This window comes from Bos indicus, chromosome X, assembly GCF_029378745.1.
Source record: "Bos indicus isolate NIAB-ARS_2022 breed Sahiwal x Tharparkar chromosome X, NIAB-ARS_B.indTharparkar_mat_pri_1.0, whole genome shotgun sequence".
NCBI classification, from domain to species: Eukaryota; Metazoa; Chordata; class Mammalia; order Artiodactyla; family Bovidae; genus Bos; species Bos indicus.
In genome coordinates, this window is record NC_091789.1 from 144,486,624 (window position 1) to 144,504,220 (window position 17,597).

General features: G+C 45.3%; 1 protein-coding gene across 4 annotated transcripts in view; it reads right to left on the minus strand.

Annotated features, from left to right (window-relative positions):
- Positions 1-17,597, minus strand: part of WWC3 (WWC family member 3) — a 110,157-nt gene that overhangs the window by 60,210 nt on the left and 32,350 nt on the right. For 2 of the 4 annotated variants that reach the window (XM_070784422.1, XM_070784424.1), the window contains exons 2-4: positions 9,485-9,594; positions 5,331-5,534; positions 4,330-4,389 (exon numbers count right to left, since the gene is read on the minus strand). In XM_070784422.1, the coding sequence (XP_070640523.1) occupies positions 4,330-4,389; positions 5,331-5,534; positions 9,485-9,594 (374 nt within the window). The remainder of the gene's footprint in view (positions 1-4,329; positions 4,390-5,330; positions 5,535-9,484; positions 9,595-17,597) is intronic. The other 2 variants (XM_070784423.1, XM_070784425.1) reach the window with 1 other exon arrangement.

The following is a 17,597-nucleotide window of genomic DNA, read 5'->3' on the forward strand; positions in this document are numbered from 1 at the left end:
GAATGGACCTGGCTAGGTCCCAATAAAAGCTTATTTACACAACACCCTGAGTGCCTAGGATTCAGCCTGTGGGCCAAACTTTGCTGACCCGTGGTACAGACTATAATTTACCCCAAGCAAGAATTCCTTCCAAAAGGTCCTGCAATGGTCACATACTTCATCGGAATGCAGCTGGAGGCCAGTTTCTCAGGAAGAATGAAAAAAAAAAAAGTTTCTGAAATAATGAATGTATTTAGTGTTAAAAGAAGATAAACAGAAAAACATACTGCAGTGAAGAAAGTAGGAGAAAACTCTACAAGATGGAGCTGCAGAGAAAGTACTTGGTGTGTCTCAGAAACTAAGTCTATGGTAGAGAAGTTCAATGGCAGAGCTCTATAGAGCATCACACAGGACCAGGGCCCCTGTCAGCTAGTTCCTGAGCACAAAGAACTATAGCTGAGCTGAGCTCCTAGTCTCATGGGGACGTGTCTGCTCAAAGCCAGCAAAGCAGACTCTGCTTTGGTCAGAGACAAGAAAGGTTAAGGCTTGGATATTCTCAGACACCAGATGGCCCAATATTGATGTGAAATTTTTCCTCTCCAACAAACAAGAATTTTATTGTGGACTTCAATAACTCAGGGGGAAATCTGTGAAGGCTGTGGAAGAGAGTGTTTGCTCTCCCCCATGCCCTTCTGCGCCAATATTAGAAATGGCTGTTTACCTTTATTGCCTCATTTCCCCCCTATAATCAGCCATGAGAGATAAATTGTGTCCCCCCAACACCAGGTGCTAAGGAACTCTCTGTTGAAAACTAAACAAGTAGTCTGGCTATCCCACTGTGGGCCATGAAGAAATCGAGAAGTAAAAAGCGCTCTGCCTATCACGTGTCCCTTCAGGTGCTGTGAAACTGCCAGATGACCTGTCAGTTTACAGTCGGTCCTTATTTCCGGGTCACTTGAACAATGGGAGGGCAGGCTGTTTCAAAATCACATGATCCATTCTTCCAAGCTGACTCTTCCATGTCTCCAAAATAGTATACACAGCACTGATAACTAGCTCCACCAAAAGATCTGGGCTCAAATCCAAGGTCTACCATTCATTGGAGGTGTAACCTTCAAGAAGACCAGTCTACCGAATATTTTTTCTTGTGTATACAAGGAAAGTAATATCACCATGTCACAATGCTTCACGATGTTGCAGTCACAATTCAGGAAAACACTAGGCCATTCAATGATGGTTCCTTTAGTTTGAGTCACTTCCAATGAAGGAAGTTACAGGCGCTAAGTCCCAAGGTCCTTCTGCTGCCAGTACCTAAGCAAAGAGACACCTCCCTGCTTTGGATGATTAACAATGTGAGTGATCTGGGCTATGTGAGACCTGTTGGATGGCCAACAGGGGCCCAGGTATGCCACGGATCCTGCCACCAACAGCTCCTGACATGAGCCCAGACCTTACAGAGGTCTGGGCTGTTATAGCACAAGCCACCAGAATGACTGTCTTGAACTTTAGCCTGTGGCCAGAAATAGTTTGCCTGAGTCATATGTAACAGAAGTATCCTCAATGGAGTTCAGGTTAAATGGCAAATTGAAGGAGCTTGGTGAAAACCCAGGAACAGCAGCTACTTGATAAAATGCTTGGATTAATTCCTAGATTCCATTCACAGTTTTTCTCCCTGAGGAGACAGGCTCTAGGAAGAGCCACTGGCATTTCCAGCCCTTCATGAAAATAGGGAGGCCCCACCTGGCCTCCTCTACTGCATGAGTAGAGGCAGAGATGGAGTCTATGCAGGCACCTCTTGTGGGTTGGGAGGTGGAGTCTCAGGATCTCAAATCAACACCACAGAGTCATCACCTTCCTTGACTCAATGTTTCTTCATACACGACTTTAAAGACAGCATCTGGACTGTTACTTTTTTACTGGGCATTGATAAAATTTTACAGGGCACAGGAAGAATGAAATTACCTGCATCTCCCTATTTTCCCAAATGTCTGGGGAGGGAAAAGCCCATGGAAATACAAAAACTGATGCTGAGGGATGTCTCAACTCCAGAGGACTACAAGTCCCGGATGTTTTTATGCTCTAGGCTCCGCGATGCTCCGGGAGTCTTCCCCTCCAGCTGGGTGTGGAATCCCATAGGCTGCAACTAGGTCTTCCTATATTTGCATCAAGGGTTCCAGTCCTGAGTCCCCACATGGTCTGCAACTGAAGTCCTGGCTACACCATTACAGTAACCAGTACATAGACATACCTCCTCTCTCCCTTTATATTATTTATTTATTTTAGGTTGTGCTTGGCCTTCGGTGCTGCATATTGGCTTTCTGTCATTGCAGAGAGCAGGGGCTGCTCTTCCTTGAGGTGCGCAGGCTTCTCACTGCGGTGACTTCTCTTGTGATGAAACACGGGCTGTAGGGCGCATGGGTTTAGTTGCCCTGCGGCATGTGGAATGTTCCTGGACCAGGAATGGAACTTGTATCCCCTGCATTGGCAGGCGGATTCTTATCCATTGTACCACCAGGGAAGTCCGACATACCTTCTCATCATCTAATTTTTCCTTTCAATTGCTGGCAAGAAACTTCTTACCAGGTTCTTCTGTTATGTTCTTTTTCCATCAATTCTTAGCAAGACTGATGGGAAAGTCTCTTTGGAGACCTAACCAAACCTGACCAGTTGCCTGGGAAGAAATACTCTATTAGGTTGAATCATATGAAACTGACAATAACTGGCCCTTTTTAAGCTACAAAAGTGACAATTTTATATGGCCCAACCTACTCCTACCAAGCAACTTTTGGAAAGGTTTAGAATCACTAACCATACTCTCAGAAACAGTTCTAAGCCACTGCTTCAGCCAAATGCAACCTGGAGGCACAATTCCATGAGATCATTTAAAAGAGACCATATGCTGAGCCATACAGTTATCTCAATAGACGTCAAAAACGGAAATCTTACATAGTCTAGTCTCTGACCACAATCAAATTAGAAATCAACAACATCACACCTTTAAAAAGTTCCAATAGCTTACTTTTAAAACAATCCATGGGTCAAAAGAGAAATCACAAAGAAAATGAGAAAATATTATGAATATTTGGTTCATAAAATATGAACCAAAATTTGTAGGATGCAGTTAAAGTAGTACTTAGAGGAGAATTTATACCTTTAGAGGCTATATGAGAAAACGAGAGGTCTGAAATCAATGCTCTAAGCTCCCACTTTAGGAAGGCAGAAAAAGAAATTAAAGCCAAACTAAGCAGAATGAAGGAAAAACTAAAGAGAAAAAAATCAATAAAAAAAAATTAAAAAACGATAAAAATAGGGGAAGAAAACAGAAAACCAAAATCCAGTTTGCTGTAATGCTACATATAACCGATAAAGGTTGAGCTACACTGATTAAGAAAATAAAGCACAAATTATTATTATCACAAATAAGAGAGGACACTAGCTCAGAGTCTAGACATTGAAAGAATCACATGGGAATTCTATGAAAACTTCAAAAACTTGACAGCTTGATCAGCAGTCAGCAGATTCCCTGTAGGCCAAATTCAGCTTGTTTCTTATTTTTATACTTTTTATCAGAACAAACCACACACGTCATTTACATGTCACGTCTGGCTGCTTTTGCAGTGTAACAACAGGGTTTGGTGGTTGCACCTGAGACCATATGACCTCTGGTGCCTAAAATACTCACTATCTGATCCTTTACAGAAAAGCTTACTGATTTTTGGATTAGATGAAAGAGACAAATTCCTTGAAGCACACAAACATCAAAACTGACTCAAGAAAAAACAGGAAAACCTGAACAGGCCCATGTCTATTAAAGGTAATGAATTTATAGTTACAAACATTCCTACAAAGAAACAGATGACTTTTCGGGTGAATTCTATCAAACGGTTAAGAAAGTATCAACACTGGGCTTCCCAGGTGGCTCAGTGGTAAAGAATTTGCCTGCCAATGAATTAAGTATCAATACCAATCCCACACAAACTTTCCAAAAACTGGGGAGGAGGAAACATATCCCAGTTCATTCTGGGAGGTCAATATTATCCTGATACCAAAACCAGAGAAAAAGATGACAAATAAAGAAAATTACAAAGAAACCAGCTTTTCCTAAAAACTAGCATGAAGCTGACCCATCACATTCTGATGGACAGTAAAACAAACAAACAAACAAGAAAAAACCTAGTACATACCAAGAGGTGAAGGGCAAGAGATGAAGCAGCCTGGAAACTACACACCATCATACCTGAGCCTGCAATCTTTCATAGTACATAGAAACACAGCTACCTAAATTCCTGCTACAGGGGGCAAACTCCACCCTCACCGCTCTCTTCTCCACAGCTTGTATGGCTTATTCACCTTCGACAGCAGTTGCAGTAAAAAAGATGTCTGGCCCCCTCGCCTCAACTCCATTCTGACCTGCAACACAGGATAAACAAAGCTTTGAGCATGTCTTTAACGTTCAAAGCTGTGTCATCAGAGCTACAAGCCTGGCAACATGGCACTCACGTCACAGGTAAGTCCCTCCAAGTCTCAATCAGATTTAGGTTTTTATAAGATAAAATCTAGCGGTACCAACTTCATACACTCTCCCCAAGCTCACTGCCACTGGACGAGTCACAGCCACGCACACCTTCAGTGGGCGGTTAAGTGTGACAACTCTGTTGAGAATGGACTGGCTCAGGCAGTGACTGAATGGGTCAGAAACCAGAGGCTTTGGCTTCTGAGTGATTCCTTCTGTTCCTGTGCATCTCCTGAGTCCTAATAACAGGAGCCCAAGCTCGGCAGGCTCTGAAACTCAGAGAGGTTCCCTTTGGAGAGCATCAGTGTGCATCCATCTTACTTGGGCAGAGTTCCCCACTTTCCCTGCGTTATACTGAGTTTCTCCACCTTCAGTGTCTTGCGCAAGAAAGGATGCTATAAAGAGACAGGGGCCTGACATGCGTGGAGGCTCCTGAGCAATAAAAGCATCGTAAGGAATTCCCCAGGATCACCCCAGACGAGCAGGGGTCTCCGGGGAAGCCCTTTTCCACGCTGACAAATGTGAGTCAGGAGGTGGTTTCGTGTCACTACCTAAAACTGTGCTTGCTTGCTTTCTCCCTGCCCCCCCTCCCTACATGGAAACTCCAGGAGGGCAGGGGCCTCTCCTATCCTAGCTCCACCGTGTTGAGTGGGCACCTGACAAACACTTGCCAATGGAGTGGTAGGGCGTGACATTGGATGCGGGCATGGGAGGCTGACTACCTAACAGTAGGCGATCAGACACTTTACGCAGCTGTCTTGCTCAACTTGCGCCCGGGGTCTGCAGAGACCTGACTCTGGAAGCCCCACGTGCTCCTGGAGGGGGATGCTCAACTCACAGCTGGTGTATGAGCGGCTGTCGTCCTCACACATCTTGTGCAGCTGCTGGTACTCCTCTTGGGCCAGCTCGAAGCGCTGCTGCTTAATCTGGTAGATTTCTTTCTTGGCATTGAGAGCCTCCTGGGCTACAATTAAATACTCCTTTAGCATCCGTTCCTGCTCCCGCCTCCACTGCTCTCTGGGATCCTCAATCTGGGTCAGCTCTGAAATGGAAAGGGGAAGAACATGAGGGTCTTCCGAGTCCAATCTTTAGGCTGAATAATCATGCAGTTATGTGACTAATCAATACAAAAGTTAATGACTGACCATGATGTACATCATGGAAGCATCTGTATGCTGAACCCTCCCAGAGTTGGGGTCACCTCCTATCAACACAGCCATGCCTGGGTCGAGAAGAAAGCTCTGTAGATGCGTAGAGGAAGACGATACCAGATAATTTTTTTAATTAATTTTTTTAAAGTTTATTAAAGTAAAAAAGACAGAAAGCTTCTCACATAGACTTCAGAAGGGAGAGGAGAGAGTGCCCCTTTAATTTATTTTTAATTAGAGGATAATTGCTTTACAATGCTGTGTTGGTTTCTGCCATACAATGTAAATCAGCCATTAGTGCACATATGTCTCCTCCCTCTTGAGCCTCCCTCCCACCTCCACCCCATCTCAGTCCTCTTAGGTTGTCACAGAGCCCTGGTTTGAGCTCCCTGCATCATACAGCAATGGCAACCCATTCCAGTACTCTTGCCTGGCAAATCCCATGGACAGAGGAGCCTGGTAGGCTGCAGTCCATGGGGTCGCTAGGAGTCAGACACGACTGAGTGACTTCACTTCCACTTCTCACTTTCATGTATTGGAGAAGGAAATGGCAACCCACTCCAATGTTCTTGCCTGGAGAATCCCAGGGACGGGGGAGCCTGGTGGGCTGCCGTCTCTGGGGTCGCACAGAGTCGGACACGACTGAAGCATCTTAGCAGTAGCATCTTAGCATCATACAGCAGCTTCCCACTAGCTATCTATGAGTAAATGTTGGTGGACAGGAACCCAAAGGAGCCCATCACTCTCAAACTAAGAGACACATACAACCTTTCTCTCCCTGCCTTTTCAACCTGGGCTGCTGTTGCCTCTGCTGTACCTGGGACCGGCTTGCTCCCCTTCTCCTACCTCCCATGCCAGACCAGAACTTTCTGCATCCTTCGTGGATTTCCTATAAATCCCCCACCTGCCACTCTGGCTCTGTCATTCAACCAGCTCTCCAAAGGGCTCACGCCTACCTCTGGCTCCAACCTTTCTCCCGACTGCACGTCTTTTCTTTCCCCCTGCCTCCAAGAGGCATCACGTGGACAGACACAAAGTACTTCTAAGTCACTCGTCCAAAACAACTCAGTCTCACACAGCGCCCTTTTGCTACCCAAACCACAGCAACCCAAAGAAAGCCAAACTGACGAGCGCCTGCTTCTCTGCCTGCCCCCTTGGAATAAGTGGCTTCATCTTCATCGACCCACTAAGCCAACCAGGAACTTACCCTCAGAGTACACCTGCCCCCCATCCCTCACGCAGTCTATTTCATGGGCCCTCCAGAACTGGCCATTCCTGCCCCTGTGTATAATAGTGACTGATGCTGGGATGTCCCTCCTTCTCCCCTTAGTTCAATCAGACTCTCAGAACCTCTCTCCCAAAACACCTGCCTGCCTTATCCCACCAAAAGCCATCCTCTGAGTGCTCGCCACAGGCACCTTCCCAACTCTGCTTCAGATTCTATACCACATGAGCCTCTTTTAAAGCACAAGGTCTTACCAGGGCATGATGAATGTTCTGGAATTAGACAGAGGTGATAGCTGGACAACACTCCATGCACCCAATTCCACTGAACTGTACACTTTTCAATGGTGAACCTTACGATCTGTGCATCTCACCTCAAAATGGTTACAAATGTAAATTCTATGTAATCTCTACCCCACCCCCACCACACACACACATACACAGGAGCACTCACTAGGATGTTTAAAGTAAGTTTCTTTTGAAATCTTCCAGAAACATCCCCTATCCGTTCACAATGCTAGCCCAGGGCCCCTCCTGGAAAGCCTCTCTGGGTCTTAAAAGAAATAAAAAATAACAAAACTCAGGGTCCTGATCTAGCCCTGGAGTTCAGATTCAGCGGACCTGGGTGGGAGGCAGGGGGAGGCCACAGCTGTTTTAAGTGCCCAGATGTCTCTGATGATGATTTAGGCATCAGACTCACTAAGGTCGACAGGCATCGTTCACACTCTGACCAGGGCCAAGGGTCTTGGGAACCCCGAAGGTGACCAGCCCAGGGCCCCTCTGGTCCCTCACTGCACTGTCAATCTGCGCAGTTCCAACTAACATGTGACTCCTCAGGTTCTCTGTCTTTAAAGAGCTTTCCCCTTACATCTGTGCTAGCAAGAGTTAAGATTCCAGGGGAGCGTCCTTGGTAGTCCAGTGGCTAAGAATTCTCCCTGCGATGCAACGGACATGGGTTCAATCCCTGGTCATTCCACGTGCCGCACAGTAATTAAGCCTGTGTGTCACAGCTACTGAGCCCATGCACTACAACTACTAAAGCCCGTGTGCCTAGAGCCTGTGTTTCACAACAAGAGAAGCCACTGCAATGAGAAGCCTGAGAACTATGACTAGAGAGTAGCCCCTGCTTACTGCAACTAGAGAAAGCCCACATCCGCAAGATGTGGGCTTACTTACTTTTACTGTGAAGACCCATCACAGTTAAAAAAAAAAAATTAATAAATAAATCTACAGAAAAAAAGAGCTTGATTCTCAGAAACAAGTTTTCTGGAATGGGGTCTTTGGCCCATTATCACAGTAAAAATCTTTCTTGTCTTCAGGGAAGAAAAAAAAGTTGGGTTCTCTGAAGGTGTCAGAGAGAGGAGGTGGCATGACCCTGGAGATGACATCTTCAGCCACATCCTCCATGGTGCTGGGTCACCCCAATTATACTCAAGGTGGTTGGAAGAAAGTCCTTGGTGATTACTTGGTTTCCAGGTTTGTGGCCATGTCTAGTGTGTCATATCGAATCCTTAAGGGTGGATCCTGGGTCTCACTTTCCTGAGTGGCCAGCATGGAGGGGTGCTTTGTAAAACTTGCTGTGACTCAGTGAGCAGGCGAGAAAGGCACACCCACAGCAAAGAAGGGGACACAGCAGGAGGAGAGCAGGGTTTACGAGAGATGAGCCAGCACAAGGTAGTCCTAGGCCTTGGCAAGCTTTCCAGAAAAGTCATGTAAGGCTGATGCCTGTGCTGTTCAGTAACACCACCAGGGCCCGGAGACAGTGGAGCCCTGACCTGAGGGGAAGGTGGCCCAGATGGCCAGAAACTCCAGCCGCATGCAGCCCTGAGGTGCTCGGCAGCCAGGCCAGGGGAGCGTGGCCCCTGGGTGCAGCCTTGCTAAGCACCACATCCATCCTGTCAGCAGTGGATTTGCCTAAGAAGGCCTCCTGCCCATGGGGTAACTACCGCGGAGGGTGGCAAGGCTGGGGCCACACTTACCCCTCTGCTCAGGCATTGGTTAAGAGCCAAATCACTGCAGGCTGAGTGCCTGAAAATGCCCCCAGATACCACCAAGTGTCCCTTGGAGGTAACGCCAGCCCGAGATGAGAACCACTGCTCCCAACAATTCTACAGAGAAGGCTGGCATGGTCTAGGACCTGTGATTTTAGCTGTGGTCTTTATATCATTTTCTCCCTTCCCAAAGCTCCAAAAGGTTTGGCACATTACAGTTAAAAATCAAAGGGATAAGACAAAATGAAGTTTAGATAATTATGTGGGCATTTATTGTTCCAAGAACTTGTAAATTCCACTCTGCAATAAATATTCTCCTCATTTGGTTAGCGACTTCTATTACCAGACTGCCTGGGAAATTTATAAAATTTATTCTTTCTATTAGGTATTCAAACTCTGCATTCAACATATTCCATGCAGTCCTGGGCAACATACAAGCCAAAGTACAATTGCTTCAATTTTTGAACAACTCAGCTAATGAAGACTTCAGACGACATTTATAAAATCCATTTTAATGCTGTGTTGGAGAGTAACAATTGTTTCACTCTACAGAAAGAGTTCCTAGCATCTGTGAGATCAACATGAAAACTCAATCATATATAACAACTCAAGCGTGGCATTCTACTTACTATTTATGTGGTCCATGTAATAAATTCCAATTTGTTTATCATATACAGTTTCCCATCCTAAAGGAAGTTCATCCCCAACACAGTCAGCAAAGGTCAATGGCTTTGTTATCCTGCAAAATAAAATTATGAAAGCAAATGTAAAAGTGAGGTCAATTTCACCTAAGTTTGCTGACTGGACTCTAGAATTTGGTTTCAATACAAAATTCTGTATCATCTTAATAAATTGACTGCTTTTGTTCCAACTATTTGGTTGGAAAAATAACTCAATGACTTTGCCTAAATAATCATCAGTAACAGTATCAGTATACTCATGGTTAAAAGCATGACTATCCCACAACGCAACCTTAATACCAGTGAAAACAGATATTGACAGTTACAAAACAGGTAAAACAAGCATCTTCGAAGCTGTATGCTTAATGAGTTGATGACAATGGAATGTGGCTCTGCCACAACACGAGAGCACCTATGTTTTGTTCTTATTCTCTGACAAGTGTTCCCCGGTCTCAACTTTCGGTTTCTGTACACTACAGTGTCAATGTATTTAAAATGTATTTGTAAGTTTCATCTACACCCCAACCCCCACCGGGCATAAGCGAAGGAGTTAAATGTTTACCACTGACCAAAGGCAAAAAGCCAAACAAGCATGGTAACGATACAAGGAGATGCCTACTAAATACTGCCTGGATTCTTTACTCAGTAGGAGTCAGAAACTGCAAAGGATCCTCTTTGTTTTCTGGCGAAAAACAACAAAAGCATATTGTCTACAGACGTTTCTTCTTGAAGTAAATCTGATCCAGGAAAGCTTGGCTTGACACAGAGAGATAAAGGAAAGGTTTTCCAGATAAATAGAACCTCCCCCTCCCCTACACCCCATGATCACAGAGATTGACAGGACAGCTGTGGTATAAAACAGGCCACCCCTAAAATTGTCTGAGTCAGGGCAGCTATCTATTCAGTTGTCTCTAAAAACGCACAGTGACTGGTATGCATGAGAATCTGATAACCTAAATTTCACTAACTCAATCTTCCCACATCTCTGTTTTAGTCTCTCGCCCCAGAAAACTGAGACACCACAACCACTGCCAAACCCCACAAGACCAGTATGAATTTTGAACATGTTATTTCCCCAAACTGGTTTGACAACAAAGTTCTGTCTCTCTCAGCAGCTTTTACAAACTGATCAACACCATCAGAACAACGCTGCTTGGTCTCATCTTCATTTTAAACATATGGTTTTAAGAAGTTAGGAGTCAATATCAAAACAGAAATATACATATAGAAAGTAAAACACACCCTTGGAAGTCCTCTTAAATACAATGCGCTCAAAACCCCACAACATCACAAGATGAGCCTACTGCATACCCTCTGTCCCGGCCCCAAACACCAACGTTCACAGCACAGTTCCTTTGCAGGTAGGGAATGGGATAGTGGTGGCATGGTTCCAAGTCAAACGAGTAACAGCAGGGTGCTGTGCATGACTCAAGTCCCAATGGGACCAAACTGCAACACAGTGTCACTTGAAGATAAACTGAGTTCCGAGCACATCTCTGCTATTCTAGATTCATGCATAAGCCTAGAGAAAATGGCCAAGCACAGGAGCATTCAAAGCATCTCTTATATATATGACCTCATTTAGTCAACAAACAGGTGGGAAGCTCGCTCCTCCAGCACTGCTGAACCCCGCTCACTTAACTGGTGTCATTGTTGTTGCTGAGTCGTTAGGTTGAATCTGACTCTTTGTGACCCCCATGTACTGCAGCCCACCAGGCTCCTCTGCCCATGGAATTCTCCAGGCCAGAATACTGCAGTGGGTTGCCATTTCCTCCTCCCGGGATCTTCCTGACCCCGGGATCAAATCCGTGTCTCCTGTGTCTCCAGCACTGCAGGCGGATTCTTTGCCTGCTGAGCCATCAGGGAAGCCCCTGGAGGATGTGTCATCCTGATAAATAGATGGATAAATCTGAACAGCAGATTCAGAGAATGATACCCTGTCTCAACTGCCTTTGACCCCCAGCACCTGGCCTAAGAATAAGTACGCTGCATTTTTACAAACATTTTGTTTATTAAGGGAAGGAGGATTAATATATTTTACAGTAAAGAATCCACCTGTCAATGCAGGAGACACAAGGGACACGGGTTAGATCCCTGGGTTGGGAAGATCCCCTGGAGGAGGGCATGGCAACCCACTCCAGTATTCTTGCTTAGAAAATCCCGTGGACAGAGGAGCCTAGCGGGCTACAGTCCATGGGGTTGCAAACAGTTGGACATGACTGAGCGACTAAGCACACAACACAAGCACTCTCCTACAATCAATAGATACATTATTTCCTAATTTCCATTAGTGTAAGTATTCATGATTCAACATTTCAACAATTTCTCAAATAGTCGAACAGTTTCCATGTAAGCCAGAAATCCTACACCTATGTGTATACCTAAAAGAAACAAAAATATATATCCACCCAAAAGAATGTCCACAGCAGCATTATTTGCCATAGCCAAAAGGTGAAAACAACTAAGGGCCATCAACTGATGAATGGACAAATAAAATGTGGTCTATGGATGGAATGTGATTCAGTCATAAAAAAAGAATGAAGTACTGGCAAACGCTACAATATGGATGAACTTTGAAGTTACTGTGCTGGGTGACAGAAGCCAGACACAGAGGCTATATGCTGTATGCATTCATCTACGAGAAATGTCCAGAACATGCAAATTCACAGAGACAGAGGGCAGATCAGTGATTTCAGGGGTTGGAGATAAAGTGGGAATGGGGTGTGATTGCTAAGAGGTTAGGCTTCCTTTAGGGGGTAATTACACTAAGAACTAGTGAATGGCATGCTTTAAAGGGAGACTTCTATGGTATACGTGAATTATATCTTCATTTAAAAAACTATGATGAAGGGAACATCTCTGTGTATACAGCTTGTAAACTGTATTTACAATTATTTTCTTTGAAAGATTCCAGAAAGAAACTTACAGGGTTAAAGGATATGAAGCTCTTTTCTCTTTATCATAAATCCAATGTAAAATATTCAGATAGTAAAATATAAAGCATAGGAAATAGAAGCACCTATGATCCAGAAGTCCCGGATTGATGGTTTAGCTTATTTTCCTACATTTCTCCACAGCTGACATCACACTAGATACAATTCCACATGCTCATTCTTTTTCCCCTCATGTCCTTTAAGTCTCTGTCACCATCACTTTATATCATGTGAGAATCTTCTGTCACACGCAGTGAACTGTAACTGTTTTACCAGGAACCTCAAGTCATCAATTTAGGCACGTTCCAATGTTCTGTTCTTTCTTGTAAATAATGGATGTGAGCTTATAGCAAACCCTTGATGCACACTGCCAAACTGCTTTAACATCAGCACACGCTCCTAGCAGTGGAATAAGAAATGGGCTTTCTCATCACCCTGCGGGGATCTCTTGAATACATTTGCTCAAGGGCTCAGGACAAACCTGGACTGCACGAGCATGCTTCACTCGTGGAACAAACAGGTATGGCGCACAACATAAGTGCCCCGGGATTTTCAGAATGTGGAGGAGTTGGGTGATGCACTGAGGGGCTGGGCACTCAGTGTTCCCCAAGGTGAAGCCCCCATGTGGTCATTTCTCCCCAGTCTCCTCCTATCTGAGCAACATTGACCCAGAGTCGCTGACTTCCCCAGTTCTCAAACAGCTCTTGTTGGCCTCGGCAGAGGAAATGAATACGTTTTGCTGGTCGTTCTTACTAGAGTTGGTCCACAAGAAGGGGGAGAATCTGGAGGATGCAGACATGGGCTTCTTTTTGTTCCCTTTTGCCTGCTGCATCCTGTAGGGCTCTTAAAGAAGTGGCACTGGAGGGTTTCCCTAGTGGCTTAGTGGTACAGAATCTGCCTGCCAACGCAGGAGACACAGGTTTGATCCCTGCTCTGGGAAGATCCTACGCGCCACAGAACAACTAAGCCCCTGCGCCACAACTACTGAGCCTGTGCTCTGCAAAAAGAGAATCCACCATAGTGAGAAGCCTGTGTGCCACAACTAGAGAAAAAGCCCATGGAGCAACAAAGACCCAGCACAGCCAAAAATAAAATAACAACAAAAAAGAAGTGGCACTGGGCCATCTCAGTCACTACCAGTTCCCAGAGAAACTGCCGAGAAACCTTGGATAAGTCATTCCTGCTCTCCCTGGGCCTGCCTCGGTTTCCTAATCTTTAAAATGGAGGTGATCTGATGAATCTCATGGGGTGCTGCTGGCTGGGTGTGGCCTCCTGAGTTACAGCAAGGAGACCAGCTCCATCCACTCCACCTCCTGCCTCCCCCTCCGCCTCCAATAGACTTGCTTTAGACTGTACTAGTCTTATGCTGTTGTGACCAACTGCCACAAAGTAGGTGACGTTAAACAACACGTGTCATCCTTCGGCTCTGGAGACTGGAAGCCCAGATTGATTATACTGAACTAAAACCAAGGTGTCCATAGACTGCATTCTCTGGAGGCCCTAGGGAGAAGCCGTTCTCTCTTGTTTTCCAGCTTTGAGACTGCTGGCATCTGTGGTGGCTTCCAGCATCTTGAAAGCCAGCCACGGCCAGTAGGGTCTTTTCCAGGATGCCTTCCCTCTGCTTCTCTCTATTCTGCTCCTAAAGCCCCTTGAGATTACATTGGCCCAGCCAGATCATCAAGGATCACTCCCTGCCAATTCCAAGATCCTTTATTTAGTCACATATGCAAAGTCCATCTTGCCATGGAAGGCAACATAATCATAGGTCCCTGGGAGTAGGACGTGGACACCTGAAGAGGTCATTATTCTGCCAAGCAGATAGCCACCATGAGACTGCAGCATGACAGGGAGCAGGGCTGGAGCCTGTGGCCCAGCGACTCAAAAACCATGCATTCTTCCCTCCCAGTAGGGCTCAGGGGACTGGAATATCTGACATCAACTACCTCGAACTGCAGGAAAATAAAGGTGAACAGCAGAAAGTGAGAGCAGGGAGAAGCGAGCAAAGTATAATCATTGATTCTTTCTTCTTCAGTCCATGAAGGCAAATGAATTCATCTGGATGATATACAACCTTCTTAATGGTGACTTTTTTAAAAACTGAGGTAACCAGGTGGCTCAGCAGCAAAGAATCTGCCTATCAATGCAGCAGACCTGGGTTAGATCCCTGGGTCCAGAAGATCCCCTGGAGAAAGAAATGGCAACCCACTCTGGTATTCTTGCCTGGAGAATTCTATGGACAGAGGAACCTGGTGGGCTACAGGTTCACAAGAGTCGGACATGACTAAACAACTAAACAACAACAACACTGGCTTAAAACATTAAATACCTTTCCTATGTACATTATATCGTGACTTCTGTATACACTCCAGCACACTCACCACAAAAAATTTAGTTTCCATCAGTCACCATCCAGTTGACATCTTTTAATTTAGTCCTTCCCCCACTCCCTCCCACTCTGTTCTCTGTGTCTATGTGTAAACACCAATTCTGAACACATTTTCTTTATCAAAAGGAGACCAGAGTAATCCTACAGGACCTTTGCAACACTATCCAGTCTCCTGGAACAAAATAATGTTTTGTTGATGTTGTTTCTCTAGCTGTGGTGAGCACGGGCTATTCTCTAGTTGCAGTGCACGAGCTTCTCATTGTAGTGGTTCCTCTTATTGCAGCTGAGTAGTTGAGGTTCATGGGATCTTCCCGGACCAGGGATTGAACCTGTGTCCCCTGCATCGGCAGGTGGACTCTCATCCACTGTACACCCAGGGAAGTCCAAGATAATTTGTATAGTATCCATTCAGGCTTGTTTTTTTTTTTTTTTAATATGCAATTCAGAGAGGATACGATTCACGTCCACTTCATTCCAAACCAATCCTCAAGAAATTTACCTTTTCTGATATACCTAGCTTACAACAAGTTTCAGAGCTCACCCAGACCACGGACCCAGGCTGTTTGTGGTTATTTACTTGGTAGTAATTGGATTTACTTGCATTTTTTACTTGGATTTTACAGGTATTTACTTGGATTATTTACCTTTTTTGCAGTGGTAGCGCTTTTCCAACTTTAGTGGTGTAACACTGACATCCGAGAGCAGCGTTCTCACTGAGCACTGAACAGGTCCCTGAACTCATGGAAATTACACAAAAACGCTGAGGAGCACAGTCCAGAACTGTTGGCTAATTCCCTGAGATGGTGGTCACCCCCCAAAAAGTTGAGAAGATCATTTCTTTATCAAGTCAATTGTTGTGGAACAGCAATGAATGTACCACAAGCCCGCCACACTAGTCCTAAGAAGCCACTCAAAAAATCACATTTATTAGTTATTTAGAGTACACATATACTTGATTTGGCAACTGTATCTAGTCTTAATTCTAGAATTTAGGGTAAAGAATAATCATACTTGGAACTCAGACTAAACACTACAATTGACATTTCAATGAGTGACCCAATTTTAGTGATGAGTCTTAGAACTGTTCTTGAATTACATTTGTGATTTCCTTGTTAAATGATTGTTTGCTTAAGAATTTTTAAAAATTACATACTATCTGTCTTTTCATTGACTCAAACAAAAAAACTAACACTTACAGTTCACAGGCAGATTCCCAGGCTAATCTGAAGAACAAACAGCTCCTCAAACAAATCTTAGGGGAAGAGGAGACACAGGTTTCATGAATAGCAGTGAATCCACAAGACAAATGATCACAGAGAATCACATGCAGGTAAAACCTTTTTCCCCAGTAGCACAAGACTGCAACTGCAGGAGAACTCCAGTCTCCACCATCTTTGATTTAAAAAACAAAAGCCCACCAGCAGACTCACTGCTTCAGTGGCAACAAGTGTTCCCACTATCTTTGATGCCTCAGCCAGATACAACTCACTGAGATTTGTCTAAGTGTCATTCGGAAGGACCAAACATCATTTAGGGATGCATTTGTCTTCCTGAACCTCTGCATGCAAAGCCAGGTGGCATGGTGAACGGAAGGGAACAGCTTTTTGCAGTGGAGAAATGGGCTGGCTAGCCTGAAAGGAGGTGGAACCTGACCACAGTCAACTCACTCAAGTTCAAAAGTCACTGTTACTGAAATCCCAGCAGGGGTATCAATTGGGTCATAGAACCCCCTGAGAATCATGGCAAATGCAACTTTCATACGTCACACTAAAACAGTTCTGCTTGGTCAGGTGAGCAACATTTAAAGGCTGCTGCTGCTGCTGCTAAGTTGCGTCAGTCGTGTTCGACTCTGTACGATCCCATAGACAGCAGCCCACCAGGTTCTGCCATCCCTGGGATTCTCCAGGCAAGAACACCGGAGTGGGTTGCCACCTCCTTCTCCAATGCATGAAAGTGAAAAGTGAAAGTGAAGTCACGGCAGAGGATAATTTGAGCCCCAGCTCCACTCCGACGGCGGAGGAGGGGGGGCGGGTACGCGCGGTGCGCATGCTCAGCAGCCCGGCTCCGCCGAGGCCCAGCTGCCGCCACCGCCGCGGCCAGCGCTGTAACCGCGGCTGCCGCTGCTGCTTGGAGCGGGCGTTGGTGCCCTGAAATTCATCTATTTAAAAAAAAAAAAAAGAAAGTGAAGTCACTCAGTCGTGTCCAACTCTCCGTGACCCCATGGACTGTAGCCCACCAGGCTCCTCCGTCCATGGGACTCCTCAGGCAAGAGTACTGGAGTGGGGTGCCACTACCCTCTCCATATTTAAAGGCTACCCTCCTATACCCTCCTATAAGTCCACTTTTGTTACCCAAAGCAATTGAGTAGGAACAAGACAAACATTTCCACCAAACCTCCGCTTCATCTTCCTCTTGGGCTCACAGAAAAATCACATTCTCCAGCCTTCGTGTAGCTGAGTGGAGCCCTATGACCAGGCTCTAGCCAATGAGTTTCAGGCAAAGGTAATGTACACCCCTTCCAGGCTTGTCCCATAAGCTCCTGGCAGGGCACTCCATGCTCTCTCACATCTTTTCTCTGTCAGCCAGAAACAAACAACTCAGCAGAGAATGACTGCTACAGTCTGAATATGTGTCCCCCAAAATTCATATGTTGAAATACCCAACATGATGGAATTAGAAGGTGGGACCTGAGGGAAGTGTTTGGGTCATGAGGGTGCAGCCCTTGGGATTAGGATTAGTGCCC